Genomic DNA, 15,795 nt, shown 5'->3' with positions numbered 1-15,795 from the left:
TTTTTCTAAAGCCTCAAAAAATTCCTCCACTTCTACCTTAGTAGAACCTTCTGTGGGACCACAGGCACAAATAAGTCTCATTGTCCAGTTCCTCATTCTCATATTTGCCCATATTACTCTACTTGAGACTGACTGCCATTCAAGAAGATTAGCCTCGTATTTTGTGTTGAATACTATAGCTACTCCTTTTCCTTGATTGTCATTGCCCGAACATAACATTTTGTATTTATTGCTCAGAACGATCTCAACAGTTTTTGTCTTTTTTGTTTCAGTCATCCCTATTATGTCGATCTGGTACTTATCTAATTCCTCAGCTAGCTTCATTTCTTTGCCATTCATGCTTCTTATGTTGATAGTACCGATCTTTAACCCTGGTGATGTTGAGTTAGGGTTTGTTTTCAGATTTGTTCCAGTAGCTGACTTTTTGCAGTTCGCCTTGGTTCCCTGGTGAAAACAACATGGGCCTTGTTTAATCCGGCGACGGCCCCAGTCAGCATGAAATTTTGTCATGTCGTACCTCATTGTTTATTTTGGTTTAACCAATAAGAATACAATTTGGTCGGCTAAATCTGAAATTGCCAGCCCATCCTTGTTCGTTCAGTATCCAAGTAGTAGATACCCAACAGGGTGCACCACGAGAAGGTGAGGAGTGGACTTTAGGTCAGAAGCCCTGGGTCGGTTCTCCGCATTCCTTTAAAGGCTATGTGGAGGTCTCCTCTCAGTTATACAGCTTTGACCCTTAAGCACCCCATTAGACAATTTGCTGAATCTAAAAATTTTATTAATTGGTACTTCAGGATTTTAGTGACAGGTTTGGAGATTTCCGAATATAGGAGTACTCTACATTTAATGATGCAATGGGTTCTGAGAGGATTAAATCATTCAATAACAATGAAGTCAATAAGTAAACAATCAGTTCCATTAAGAAAAGCCTTGGTGATAATCTTTTTGGTTTTGGAGAGGGGGGGGGAGAGGAAATGATAATAGAATCATGTTTTGTGCATCTGCCAGTGAAGGTTTCCAAAAGACCAGGAGTAATGTGATGTATCAAGGTACGCTACAATCATTCTGCTTTTCCATGGTGAAGCTGATTTTCAATGGTTGTTTATATGCCATTGAAAATCAATTCTCTGGATGCACTCAACATCATAACTAACCATATCAATTGTGTGGAAATTACTTTGACAGATACATATAACATTATTCCACAAATCACCTGCCCCCAAAAGATAGGTTATTGTCAAGATTTTGCTTAACAGAGCTCATACGGTTTGTTCACTGGTTTCATCATTATAATGATAATTATCGGATAATTAAATCTGCTGTGCTTTTCAATAGCATTAACCTCTGCAAAATCCAGTGCATGATCAATTTATATGTTCCCACCTCTTGGAACACCTCTGCAACCATTGACTTTCTATCCAATATATTTATGGAGTCTCCCAACCTGTTGCTAGAATTCTGAAGTATCAATTCGCACTACATTTTTACAATCATAATTATCCAGTTTCTTGCCTATCACCAATTTTTAATAGTACTAATGACATAGTAAAGATTATTAGACATGTATTCACCAGAATGTTTTTTCTGGTGAATACATAAATCTATGGGTATAATATGGAAGAGAGAGGCTCAAGATCAAGTTCATTGGAGGCATCTTTGTGACCTGCACTGATGGAGAAATCCTGAATGAAACACAGGTCTATCAAGATAATTCACAAGAATAAGTAATTTTTATTATTGCAAAATACCTCAGAAAGAAACTAACAGGCCATCATCATCATCAGTGCATAACATAATCATAATGTGAAGATGGAACAAAGAACATAATGAATCCTATTTACCATATGCTAGAATGGGACAATATGGGTATTATAAAATAAAATGAAAGATAAACTAAAAACTTTGTTGCAATATCGTTCATGCCATAGTCCCAATTTCCAACACTTACCATGACCCCAGCACCACCATATCTATCCCTTTCAAGAATATTTTTGAGGTGGTAAGCAGTACCACTTTCACACCAGATCAAGTGTTGTCTGCTGTGAAAGTGGTATTGTTAAAATGATGCTCATCTGTAAAGAGTATGTTAGCCCACTGGTGTCTTGTCCAATTTTTATGGACACAACAACACTGAAAATGTGCTCCACAATGAGCTGTCGTTAAAGGGATAGACTACAGTCCTCTGGTGTATAGGTCTACTTGTTGTCTTACCACAGTGTATCTATATACACATACCTTGAATGGAGCCAGCTTATAGGCTGACCTGCTGTGGTGAGTCGATTACATTTTGCTGTTATAACCAAAAATCTGTCTTCATGCTCCATGGTAGAGTAAGGGCGACCTCTTAGCAAACATCTGGAACAATGGCTTGAAACGCTGCTCTGAGCATGGATACAAATGCTATGTGAGATTCCAAACTGGCAATATCAGTAATTCGGGAGCTTTCTTCAAGCTTTTCAATAATTCTTGTCTGTGTGAAAACATCTAGATGATGTTGAAAGTTTATTTCAAAATTTATTAATCTAGATGATGTCTTTGAGGCATTACAAGAAATCTAAGTCTGCAATTTTATTCCTTCATGAAAAGAGCTTCCTCAGAACAGACTATTGCATTTTATCCTGATGAGTGCTATCATGTGACCTCTTTGTGTGTGATTCAAATTTGAATGTGTGCCTGCTTTCTACTCAAAAGCATCAGTTATACAAATTGCCATAAGCTGATTCATCTGAACTGGCAGTTGTAATATTCAGAAATGGTGTTCGTTTCCAGGTTTTGAACACCAGTGTATATTTAAAAAAATATATAAATAAATTTTAAAAAATTTAAAAAGTGAGAGGGGGAAAGCACACTATTGCCATTACTCCTAAACTCTTGGCAAATGACAGGTAATCATTTGATTTAAGTTTAGGCAGTGTAGAAATACCTCAGCACACTTTTTATATAACCGCTCAAACCTAAACTGGCAGTGATGTAAAAGGTCAGTGTCAGACAGGAGAATATTGTGATCAGTGTCCATGCCATGCTGAGAATGGGCAGAGTTTCTGCGATTTACTGTTGTTAATATGAGACAGGTGTTCTTGTAGCCATTTTTTAACAAATATCCTGTTTGTCAGTGGTAAATACTAGGGAGGAAAAAAGACTGTTTATCTTTTGTGAATGGTAACTAAGAGATTTTGTTGGCAGGAACAAATTTAGGAAATAAACTATCTTCTCAGGATCTTCACAACCATCCCCAAGAAGACTTCAATGTACAGGCAAGATGAAAAGATGAATTTCATCACCCAGTGTGATACCACCATCCGGCATTTTTCAACTGTGGGTTGAAAACGTTCCGGATTTCATCTCTTCAGTTTCCAGCCTACATAAAATATATATAAAAAAATAAAAAATAAATACCTAGATGAAGTTAATGGTCAAGAATAACATAAAAATGCCTCAATAAATCCCCCTTCACAGTGTAAAATTTTTATATTTAATTTTTTATTATTTAAGTTTTTTTAACGAAATGTTGATAAATGGATGTCTACTGCGTCTTTGTAATATTTTTCTTATTTATTTTATATCGTAGTTGCTTGAGCTAGTTCAAACTGTCTATAGACTTCAATTTCTAATTCACACATAAAACTACTCGCAATTAATCTTAATCCTTAACTTAGTTTTACTCCCCCCCCCCCTCTCTCAAGGCCATAGGTATGCTCTTACACATGCTTGAATTGTAGACTTAGGAAAAGCCTCTGGCTGGAGCCAAGTCCTTAATCTATTTTGCCGTTTTTCACTTGTATTTATCCTTAAGGATCACATAAAAGAATTGTTGTTCCTTCTCTTACATACAAGAGAAATATTCAGCTAAGCACAAAAATAACTCTTAATTTAACTCTATCTCAAGCAATTCCTATTAATTAATCAGTCAGACATAGCTATTATTACATTTCAATCATACTCTCTTGTGGCATAAAGATAAGGTCATGCAGAATAACAATGTTCCAGTATCCAACTCAAAATTAAATCATAGCTGATTTGGAGTAACACTTCTGTTTCTATCAGATGATAATCGAAGATATCAGTCTCTTAGTGTGGTTCTGGCCCATGGCATTCCTTCATTGTATCTCTGTGCTGCTGTTTGTGACTGTTGAAATTGGTTCAAAGTAAGTGATGCACATGCAGCCATCTGACTACCTCCATCTGAATTTGGCAGGTCTCAAGTCTTGCATTTTGCAACCTGAATTGATCAGCTAAATGATGTCTTACAGCCATATCCCAGAATTGTGCAATTATGAAATGTCTTGTTCTTACTCCACAAGAAAACAGAAAACCACAAACCACACCCAAACACTTACTTTTATTCTGTAACATATTTGCATATACTGCTGACCATGCCACTCATTTGTACAACAATCAGACTCAGCATCATATTTTACTTAATGTAGCTGACATCCAAATTTTATTCCGTTCTTACTTAATTATTATAATTTTTCTCTTGTTCCTTAATCATAGAAACCAGTGTAGTTTCAATGTAATTTATTATGACCAATCATAAGGCTTGAAGAGCTCAAGCCTTTACTAAGAATGCTGATACATTTTGTGAATGAGTGTAACATTAAAAAAATAATTACTAACTATTATAATAACGGAATTAACTCACGTAAATTATTCTTTATTCGTAGAATTTTCACCTGAGTATCACAGGCATCATCAGTACAGGTACAAGGCTAATTAAACAATAACTGTTATATTCACAAAGCACCACCAAAGTAGCTAAGGTTAAATTTCCTAAATTTATTTAATTATTATTATTTTTTTTTAAAGTACCCATAATAGACTTTTTCCATAGTATAGACAGAGGTATTCGATCCTTACCCCAAAAAACAGCTAACAGGACAAGATTCGAGTGTGCAAAAATTCTTTTTAACGCCAAGCTTCCACGGCCGAACCTATCGTATGATGGACAAAAAGCAGTGAAATCACTAAAAAATAACAAGAACCTAATTATTACGAAAGCTGACAAAGGGAAGGCTGTAGTCATCCAAGACAGAAGAGAATACGAGAGAAAAATATCACTGTTACTCCACGACTATACGACTTATAGGTCCCTCACTTCAGATCCTACCGATAGTCAAATAAAAAAGCTTAATGCCCTTATAGAAAATATATCGATATGGGATGAAGATAAAAAGAAAACACTAAAGACCTCCTTCGGCGCCCACCAAGATTATATGGTCTTCCAAAAGTACATAAGCCAGGAATTTCATTAAGACCAGTTGTAGACTGTAACTGTATAGGTTGTCCCACTTACAAAATATCTGTCAAATTTACTCACTTCTTCAACTAGAAGAACTGCTATGTATATAAAAAATTCTGTGGACTTCAGAAATAAAATTTCCGATCTGCATCTAGACGATTCGGAGATTATGATTAGTCTAGATGTTGTTTCACTATTTACAAATGTTCCGTTGGCAGACAGCATAGAATTACTACACCAAGAATTTCCTCCAGACATTGTCAAATTATCTGAATTCGTAATAAAGTCCGGTTATTTTTTCTTCAAAAACCAATTAAACCAACAAATCGAAGGGACAGCAATGGGTAATCCAATATCTTCTGCTATTGCCAACTACTTCATGGAGCATTTCAAAGCATTACACCCAGACCTAACATTTGGTTCAGATGTGGACGACATTTTTGCCATATGGAAGGGCACCTCAGAAGAACTACAACAGTCTCTCAAAAATTAATGCACTTCATCCAAGGATCCAGTTCACCCTAGAAGTAGAAGTAAATAAGCAGTTAGCCTTTCTAGACCTCTTGTTTCTTCGCCAACCAGATGGTTATCTACAATTCACAGTCTATAAAAAAGACTCATACAGGCCAGTACAGCCATGCTGAATCACATCACCATCCCAGTCAAAAGGCAGGTAATATAAAAACACTAGTTCACAGAGCCCACTCCTTTTGTTCTTCAGAAGAACTTTTACAAAAAGAATTATAGTATATTAATTCCTCCTTCATATCCAATGGCTATAAGAAGTCCTTCATAAAAAGAGCTTTAAGTAGTCATGCTCCAGCATCCTCTTCAAGTACAGAAGAACCTACACGTATACCTATTCCCTATGTACAAGGGGTTAGTGAATGTATAGCTAAGGTGCTAAAACCACATTCCTAATGGACAAGCTCCCACATCTCAGCTATCCAGGCATCTACCAGATTCCCTGCTCATGTGGGTTATCATATTCCAGACAAACAGTAAGATCTGCTCAGGTCCGGTTAGAAGAACACCAGTTGTATATCCAGTACCTTGAACCAGAACAGTCTGGAATTGCAGAACATGCCATCAATACCAGATATAGAGTTAAGTGGAACAAGACAAAAGTCATTCACAAAAAAAAAACATGTGAAACATTACTTCACTCCCCTAACCTAAACAGATCCGATGGTCTATGTCTTTCCCCCTTGTGGGAGATAGTACTTTATAAAGCAGCAAATCTTTCCTAACATATAATTGTATACACATATATTTAATTATTAAAAAAAATTAAAATTATTATAATTGAATAATTAAATAATTTAAAAAATAATAATAAAATAAATTTAGGAAATTTAACCTTCGCTACTTAGGTGGCACTTTGTGAATATAAAAGTTATTGTTTAATTAGCCTTGTATCTGTACTGATGATGCCTGTGATACTCAGGTGAAAATTCTATGAATAAAGAATAATTTACATGAGTTAATTCCAATATTATAAGTTAGTAATATGTCTACTCAAGGTATTTCCTTACTGAAAATTAAAAATATAAATATTAAAATATGAACCTCTAAGAATAGGTAATTTGCACTAGCCAAAATTTAATTCCACTATTCAACTTTCATATGCAAAAATCAATTTAAAACAAACTCAAGAAACAGACACATATATAATTAGCACACACACACTGCATTTATTCACTATAGGCCCTGCTGCCTATTGTAAGTGGGAGCAATATATAGATTTACAAATAGCTTTATTGGTATTTATTTTATATGTTTTGGTAGTGTAAGTTGAACTTTGCTTCAGCAAACTATATAAATGAAGGTATTATCAATGACTCAAAAAAGCAGTTTGTGCAAAGTTATATTAACAAAAATTTTAGGAGTTATTTGTAGATGGTGATTATACTTTGATGCACTTTAAAGTTGCATTTTTTTTTTTATTGAGTGAGTGACAAATGAAGCTGTTTGGTAAAGTATAAACAAGACCAAATAATAGACAAATAACCAGCAAGCTATGCATAGCATTCAGAGAAGATACAATTAAATAACTTCAAAGTCTGAAAATAGTCCAAAAAATGTGCACCAGTTGATGTTACTTGAATATTTTGCTGTGTGTGTTCAAATACAGCTGGTATCTTTCTTTATGAGAAGCTCTCCTTGAGTCAACAATCACACGGGGTCATCTGCTTAACAAATTTGCAGTGGGCATATGATATGCTGATCCAAAAACAACCTCAATAGTTAACTTTGAAAGAATTATGCTCTTTCAGGATAGGCTCCACAGCAATAGATGCAAAGTTAATTAACTCTTCATATACACCTCGCCATCTGATTATGTCCTTTTATCACATATACACAACCGACAATTTCAAAAAGAGAAATGAAAGCGGATGATTTTCTTAATTTCAAAAATTAAGCTTTACAGAAGAACTCAAACTTAATGGCAAGGGAAGGTCATAGGTTGTGAAGGTAGATCCCAATAGTTGCAAAAATGTTTTCAGAGCAGAAACACATCAACAAAATACAGACTTATGCAGTTAAACTGCATCCTACAAACATAACAAATGCAATAAAAAGTTCCATATTTATTAAAGTTATGACATTTAACTGCTGTTTGTTGCCCCTGCACAACATTCATTATATGCTGTTAAGTTGAAGGCTGATCTTATGATGCAAAACAAACATTTACATCCCACAGAGTTCAAGTAGAAGACCAAGCATTACTAAGGTTAAGGCCATAATTCTAATTAACACGTTCGCTGCCATGCCACTTCGGCATAGTTTGTTCCCCTACGCCGAGCAATTTCATTTCTTCAAGGTCAGTACGGTAATCTTGTTCCCGGCGGCAAGTGTCATATGAGTATACTTGTAGTTGGCTTGCGCAGAGCATATACCATCTATGAGAATACACAGTTTTGATGCTAGCTCCACAAGCCAAGCATTTTCACTTCTTCAAGGTCAGTACAGTAATCTCATTGCTGGCAGTAAGTGTCATACGAGTATACTTGTAGCTGGTTTATCAACTACGAGCATACTCGTAGTCGAACGTGTTAAGAATAATGGCTTTAATGTGGTATCTTTTCAGTAAAATAGCTTCCTTTGAATGTGTCCAAAATTTCCTTCAGTGTTATGGCAGAACAGGACTGCTACATCTCAGTCCCCTTCAGTGAGATGCGAGGAGTTCCATTTATGTGCAACATCTACTATATGCCTCCACTGCTGTTTTATTTTATTTTTTTTTTTAAACTCAAATATGCTATTCTGAAAAGGACACACAAATCAAACCCATTCACAGGTCACTGTGAATTTAAAGTGAATTATGAACTGTACTTTACAACTTGTAAATCAATTTTGTTTTTATTTCCAGCCATTTCTCCTGTTTTTAATGGAATAGACTTATAAAATAACTTTTATGTGAACTACCTGAGCTGAAATGATCCAAAAGTTAATGAAACTTTTAATATGGATAATGCATACCATACCTGATAAAATACAGTTCAAGTTCATAGAGCATCTGTCCATAAACTGCTCATATAAATATAACACTAATTTCAATTTTTTTTAAATGATAATAATGAACACAAAAGCAATAGTTACAAAAATAATAAATATAAATATAATGGAAACAATATCAACTGTTTAACCATTTGCCTATTACTTACCTTCTGAGATGCTATTAATGTTATCTAAAGCATTTGCTGCATTCTTAAAGGGCATGAATGAAACTAGATGTATCACTGATCGAAATTTACTAATATCTCGAGAACTTTTTTCTACCTCAGGTAGAAGCATAGCTATTTCTTCAAACTGAATGGTCCGAAATAATGCATAACCTGATGCATGTTCATACAATATATGCAGGCAACTCTAAAGAAAACGAAATAAAAATGAGGTTCGATGCTAATATATTAGCATGAATGGTCCAAACATTATTTAATTTTCAGTCTGTTTTGGTACAAAAATGTACTGAGTTAACCTAATGGACGTAACTTCATAAAAATCAATTTAAAATGAAAGAATAGTATTTTCATACATTACAGGAAGTAGTAAATTGTACACAATACATTCAATGAGATTTCGCTTAGATTATACTAAATTAATTTATAATCTAAGCTTTCCATTATAAATGAAATCATTTTGCTTTTTTATTTCAAAACTACTGCACACTTTGAATCAGCATGGTATCTTTGGTTTCATATGAAAAATTAGACGATATGTATGTAACTGTCAACGTTAGAAGCAAAACAAGTATTGTTACACTATGAAACTGCCGTCAAAATTACATAACATCCTATATAAATAGCTAAAAATCTTACCATGATTGCGTTAATATGTATTTAATGAAAACTAAACACATATACTACAAAACACACTGCATTCAACATGGTGAATAACCATGCGCCACATTGTGTGAAGGCATGGGTTTGAGAGTAGTATTTCCAAAACAAAATAAATACGATAAATTAAACAAATAATTATTTTATAAATTTATTAAAAAATTTAATTAAACATAAAATTAAATATAAAAGGTAAATTATATAATTTAACTTTTATATTATATGAAAGTTAAATTATGTAATTTAACTTTTATCACCGATTTTTGATAAACAAACTATCAGTGATCGTCTGATGGTGGAGTTCAGCTGACCTTTAGCTTCCAAAAGTCACCGCAAAATGGAATCGATTATTTCTTTTGAAGACTAAAATCTATAAGCGAATTTGTATCTACGTACTTTATTGTTTAAAGAATCATGTTGTTGTTGTTTTTTGCAAGCCATGCATACTTTAAATGCCTCCGTAGCGCAATTGGAAGAATGATCGTACGCTGTACCCTTCGATTGGAAAAGGGCTAAGTTCGATCCTTGTCGTGAAGGGAGGAATTATTATTATTATTATTTCGTAACACCTTCAAGGAGTCCGAAGACTCATCGAGGGAGGGTACCTAGTGGACCTCTTCGGAATGTGTTGATTCGACAAAATTTGCGTAGCGCAGCAACAGTATTGCAGTTGTTTAGATAGTACAACTTCACTAACCTTGCCCCAAACTATGGTTTAGGGCAAGGTATAATCAACCAGAATGTTGATAATAACTTCATTATCAAAGGTATTATCAACATTCTGGTTGATAATACGGACGATATTTTCAACCAGAATGAAGGGGAAATCCCTTGTCCGTCTTTTAAAACCCTCCTAGCATTTGACCAGTTGAGTGCTATGCAAATTCCGTCTAATGCAAGCAAATAGCAGTTTGGAGAGTTTTCAGCTACGTTCTTCCTCTCATATATTGCTTGCCCATAATGCATAATGTGTCCTGCAAAATTTCACAGCATTTGAGATCACTAATGACGCTCCACAAGGTTTTAAAGAGAGATTCTTTAATTTTGATCATCCTGTATTTATTTTCTGAGATAGTATGGTCGATTTTCTTGAGTTTTCCAGAAGAAACTTTTCCAAAGTAAGCTTTTTTCAGTAAAAATACGCCAGAAAAAAAAAACTCTTGTGCTTGCCAGAGATTGACTAACTTGGGAACTGCCGAAGATAGATTTTCTGTAGTCGTGACTAGAATCTAACTTAGGTTTTTCTTCTTGCGTAGTCACTTCCACTAAGATACACAGGCTATACATGCAATACCTTCAATAAATATTAATAAAATAATAATAAAAAAAAAGAAACTCAAGAAAATCGACTGTAGAACCACACTATTTGAGAGAGTAAATATAAAATTATTATTAGAGACCATCAGTTGGTGGCACTAGTCAGCTGCCTTTCTCATCGGTTGCTGTCTATAATTATTAATATTCTTAGTCCGGCTATCTCGAATCGGCTACCGGTGGAGAATGATCTTCCCCTTAGTGTCCAGAATTAGATGAGGTTAAGTCATTCTCGCCTATACATTGTAGGGGAATAAAACGCGTTAGAGGATTTTTCTTCTTCTTTATTTTGAGAAAATCCAAATTGTTTTTTGGAACGGGCCAAACGCAGAGAAAATTTGCTTTTTGGTCAAGTGGCAGGTGAAACTTCTAATGCGTTGTTAACGCCTTGCATAGTCAATCCTAGCGAATTACCTCTTTCGATTCAATTGAGATCATCTTGCTTCCTTTGTACCGTCATCAAAAAGAATCGAAATGTTAAAATACTAGAATGCCTCTTTCATTCTCCATATATGTTCAAACGCTATTCTGTTATGATATAATTTGAAATATAGAATTTAATCTTCTCAATGATGCATAGTAGTAATAAAGTTAAGGATATATTCGGCACGTCAAACAAAAAAATAACTTTGTTTGCAATGTATACTCCAACATACACCCACTTCACACACTGCTATACTTTATCTACAGCTACAAAGCAGGTCCATATCAAACATTATATAGACCATTACCCATATATGATTCCAAGTTATCCAAAGGGTTCGTGAAACTTACATGAATTATTTTATACAGGGTTTGTTAGATTTAGAATAGAGGACAAAGTAACAGCCAGCATTTTAGATATTACTTGCTGCCCTTTCTAACTAGATCCCTTGATTTTTTAACGATGATCATCCAAAGCATGTTGTTCTTGATAATTTCCATTCTATTAATTTTCCAGAATCTCATGAGTAGCTCAGAGTTCTCTTTTGAATCGAAATGTCCATATAAATGAGTTTCTTTTGCTGACTTGAACTCATATATAAAGTTCTTTAGACTGCTTGGGTAGGAGTCAGCGGACTACCCCATAGACAAAGTGTATCGTTCAGAGTAACGCGTTGGGTGTATGCAGCCGTTATAAATTAAAGGAATATGATCTTCTCATGTCAGCTCAACTGTATCCGGGTGATATGTCTGCGAGAAGGGAACTGACGAAGTTTGAAACAGGGATAGTTAGAGGATTCCATGTTGCAGGCCTATCTGTTTGGCAAATTGTTGAGGAATCTTTATTATTATTATTATTATTATTATTATTATTATTATTTCGTGACACTTTCAAGGAGACCAAAGACTCATCAAGGAAGGGCACCTAATGGACTCTTCGGAATGTGTTCATGCCTCAGACCTCTATTTATGCCACAAATATTGAACTTCAAGGTGTATCTTAACATTTTTAGGCAATTCAGTGCTTCCTTCTCTATGGCGTTTCTACGGAACTGACTATCTTCGACCAGACAAATTGGGCAATCCCCAGTCAATGATCAGTGTTGTTACTCTCACTGTAGGGCGCTACGAAGTTTGACAAAACATTCAGAACCGAGGTTGAAAGCATGTCATTCCATGATAGGTCCATTATATGAAAGCCAGATATTACCCAAACCAATATGTAGTGTCATCATCTTCAGGAGTGCAAAGAGCGAGTACATGAGACATGGAAGCTTGGAAAGCTGTGTTTTGGACTAGAAATTGTGCTACACCCTCTACCGAATATATTAATGAGTGTGAGTATGTCGGATGCCCGATGAAAGAAGATCTCTTACCAGAATGAGTAATCTCAACTATGAAATGCGGATGTGGCGTTGTGATGGTATGGTACTGTTTTTCCTGGTTAAGCCTCAGACCTCTATTTGTGCCACAAATATTAAACTTCAAGATGTATCTTAACGTTTTAGACAATTTAATGCTTCCTTCTCTGCGGTGTTTCTACGGAACTGACCATTGTCTCTATCAGCAAGACAATGCACTGTGTGGCTTGTTGACATGAATGTCACCATACTTGACTGGTCATTTTATGCCATTTTCTTGCTTATTTCTGGAAATGTTATGAGTTCTACATTGACTGAATGATCACTGAATTGATGGATCTGACATAATCTGAATTATCTTGATCATTGAGTGTATAGATAGTGTCTCGGTGAAACTACTTGTAATTCACTGTGTCATCAGTGACATTTTGTTCCAGACTTTTCTGAAGGTAGGTACCTGAGGGTTACTCTATTTCTCTATTCTTTTTTATTTTATTTTTCTACTCTATCTTAGAATTTACGATTCCTCTATGAACTTTAAATAGGCGATTCACAGAGGGAAAGTCTTGAATTCGAACAGCAAGCATCTACACATTTCAAAAGTTTTGTGAATTCTTGATGACGAAATTTCCAAACCGAATTGCAGATTGAGATCGAGAGGCCAACAGTCACTCCAATCATTGACAGTAGACTATTGCAGTTACAGACTTCGTACTTGCAGTTCATCTGAGATTTATTCCAGGTACAGCTAACTGATTTTCCTCAAAATCAGTTAGCTGAAAAAATGACGCAACGAACCAATATTATTATTATTATTGATATGTTTAATTTATATTAATTATTTTAATATAATTAATAGTATTAATTATTAATTTAGAAGAGGACAAAGTAACAGCCAGCATTTTAGATATTAGAAGAGGTAAAATCTAAAATTTAGATTTTAAATTTTAGAAGAGGGCGCTGTGTAGGCATACGAGCGATCGCATGGTGATATTGGTGCTCCAGTTTTTTATAGTTTTAAAGTGGTTCCAACTCCTGCTTTAAGTTGAAAGTGCTCCCAAGTAACCCTACTTATCACGCCGAAGACAGTGATATAAAATTCAACGAGATCAGCTAAGAAACCAAATTTTGAAGTGTTGAAAAGGGAACAGAGAGGACCGTGGTCAACAACCAACGAAGAACAAAGGACGTCGCCATCTTTATAATCACGCCTCCCTGCCTAAGGGAAGAAAGGTGAGTCATGAAGTGTATCAAATGCCAGGAGAAGTTATCGTCCAACGGAAATAATATAACTTGTACGAAATGCAGTAGGATTCTACACTTAAAATGTGCCGGCTTTTCAGAAACAACCGGGCAACATAAATATGAACCGGATGTAACACGTGAGGAACGGAAGTGTGTAATCTGCATGAGGAACAAAGAAACGCACGTAAGGCAGCCACCTACGATGCAGCCGATTATACCGGAAGCAAAATCAGATGACGAACTGAACAGACAAAAAAACGCAGGTGAGTCCTATAATTTAAACTCTTTAAGTACATAATAGAAAACGGTCTAGTGACTATAAAAGCCAGCTTAGTAGATCTTGTGCAAGAACTCTTTAAGAAACAGAACGAACAAATAACAAAAAAATCTAGCGAATATGAAGATTTGGTAAAACATAATAATTTAGCAGTTTATAGAAGTGTTGCAAACGGTAAAAGACATTAAAATGAGCATTAACGCACTAAAAGACAGGCAACACAATTTGATGAAAGAGACATCCGAACTCCGTCAAGAACTTCATTCTCTAAACTACAATACGAACGTTTAAATCAGCAACAACATAAAAAAGATCTTGTCATAAACGGTCTTCCTGAAACTGCACCTACAGAAAACCTCAGAGACGTGGTTTTAAAATTAGGCCATGTAATTGATATCCCCCTACAGCTTATCGACATTCCAGACCGTAAATCGGATTCCTAGGAAGAGCAAAAACCAAGGCTTCCCACGATCTGCACCAGTCATAATTCGTCTTAAGAGCAAGTCCACAAGAGACAATCTCATAATAGCCAGCAGGCAGAAAAAACCAGTTGCCAAGGACTTGAACGCACAGCAAGACAATACACCAATCTTCCTATCCGAATATTTAACACCATTCAACCAGAATCTGTTGTACCAAGCAAGAAGAGCAAAAATGGAAAAAAATTACCAATTTTTGTTGACCAGAGATGCCAAGATATTCATAAGGAAGTCACAAACTTCAAAGCTGATACAAATTAAAAGCGCAGAAGACATAGAAAGGCTGCCACTGTGAAGAAAAAAGCCTCCTAAATAGTTCAAAAAGAAGCCCACAATAAAAAAAGAACGTGAACCATCAAGAAAGATGCAATAACACAGGATATATCGGCAATTTCACTTTGATCCGACCTTTCAGATCATTCATTTGACCTCCCAAAGATCTGCCTACTTCCAACACAGCAACCAAATCAATAACAAATATATGTATATATAACCAGTATCACCCACAGATAAGCTAATTACAAAGCTTCGAGGGTGCAGTTGAGTTACATCCCAGTAGTAGTATTTATCTAACATTATTCACTTAACATTCTGTAATGAATTCTAGTAGTAAACTGAAAATGTGATAGTAATACTTCAGTTATATATTTAAGTTTAAAATGATATATTTAATTTACAATTTAAATTTAAAAAAAAATATTATTATGTAAACTGCAACATAAGTAATATTGTTTAACTTGTGGGTCATTAAAAATAAACACGATTACTAAGATTATTATTAATGGTAATAATACACACTTTTTACTCTTGTGTCAATGAGAAATTCTGCAAATGATAATGATATTAAGAGTAATTATAATTCTTACTGAACCATTTTGCAAGAAAAAGATGCATTGTTGCCTAAATATTAGTATATTCATGTAATTATTTGAGAGATAATAAACTATAAAAAAATTATTACATAACATCTCCATGGAGTCCAAAGACTCATTGAGGGAGGGTACCTATTCTACAACTCCATCTCCACTAATCGCATCTACCTTCATCATCTACACCAACGTCATCTACCGCAGACCACCACCACTAATATTTTCACAGACATCCATGCCCA

At 35.0% G+C, this 15,795-nt stretch overlaps 1 protein-coding gene across 1 annotated transcript in view; it reads right to left on the bottom strand.

The window, feature by feature from the left end:
* Positions 1–9,662, bottom strand: part of Nop56 (Nop56 ribonucleoprotein) — a 60,346-nt gene extending 50,684 nt beyond the window's left edge. The window contains exons 1-2 of the mRNA XM_090391092.1: positions 9,565–9,662; positions 8,911–9,115 (exon numbers count right to left, since the gene is read on the bottom strand). Of these exons, the coding sequence (XP_090247218.1) occupies positions 8,911–9,115; positions 9,565–9,567 (208 nt within the window). The 5' untranslated portion in view covers positions 9,568–9,662. The remainder of the gene's footprint in view (positions 1–8,910; positions 9,116–9,564) is intronic.
* Positions 9,663–15,795: the final 6,133 nt, after the last annotated feature.

The sequence above is a fragment of the Typopeltis vanoorti genome, chromosome 4, assembly GCF_054136105.1.
Source record: "Typopeltis vanoorti isolate ZY-2024b chromosome 4, IOZ_Tvanoo_1.0, whole genome shotgun sequence".
Classification (NCBI taxonomy): domain Eukaryota; kingdom Metazoa; phylum Arthropoda; class Arachnida; order Uropygi; family Thelyphonidae; genus Typopeltis; species Typopeltis vanoorti.
Note: the sequence above shows the minus strand (reverse complement) of the source record. Positions and strands in the feature narration are given on the sequence as shown.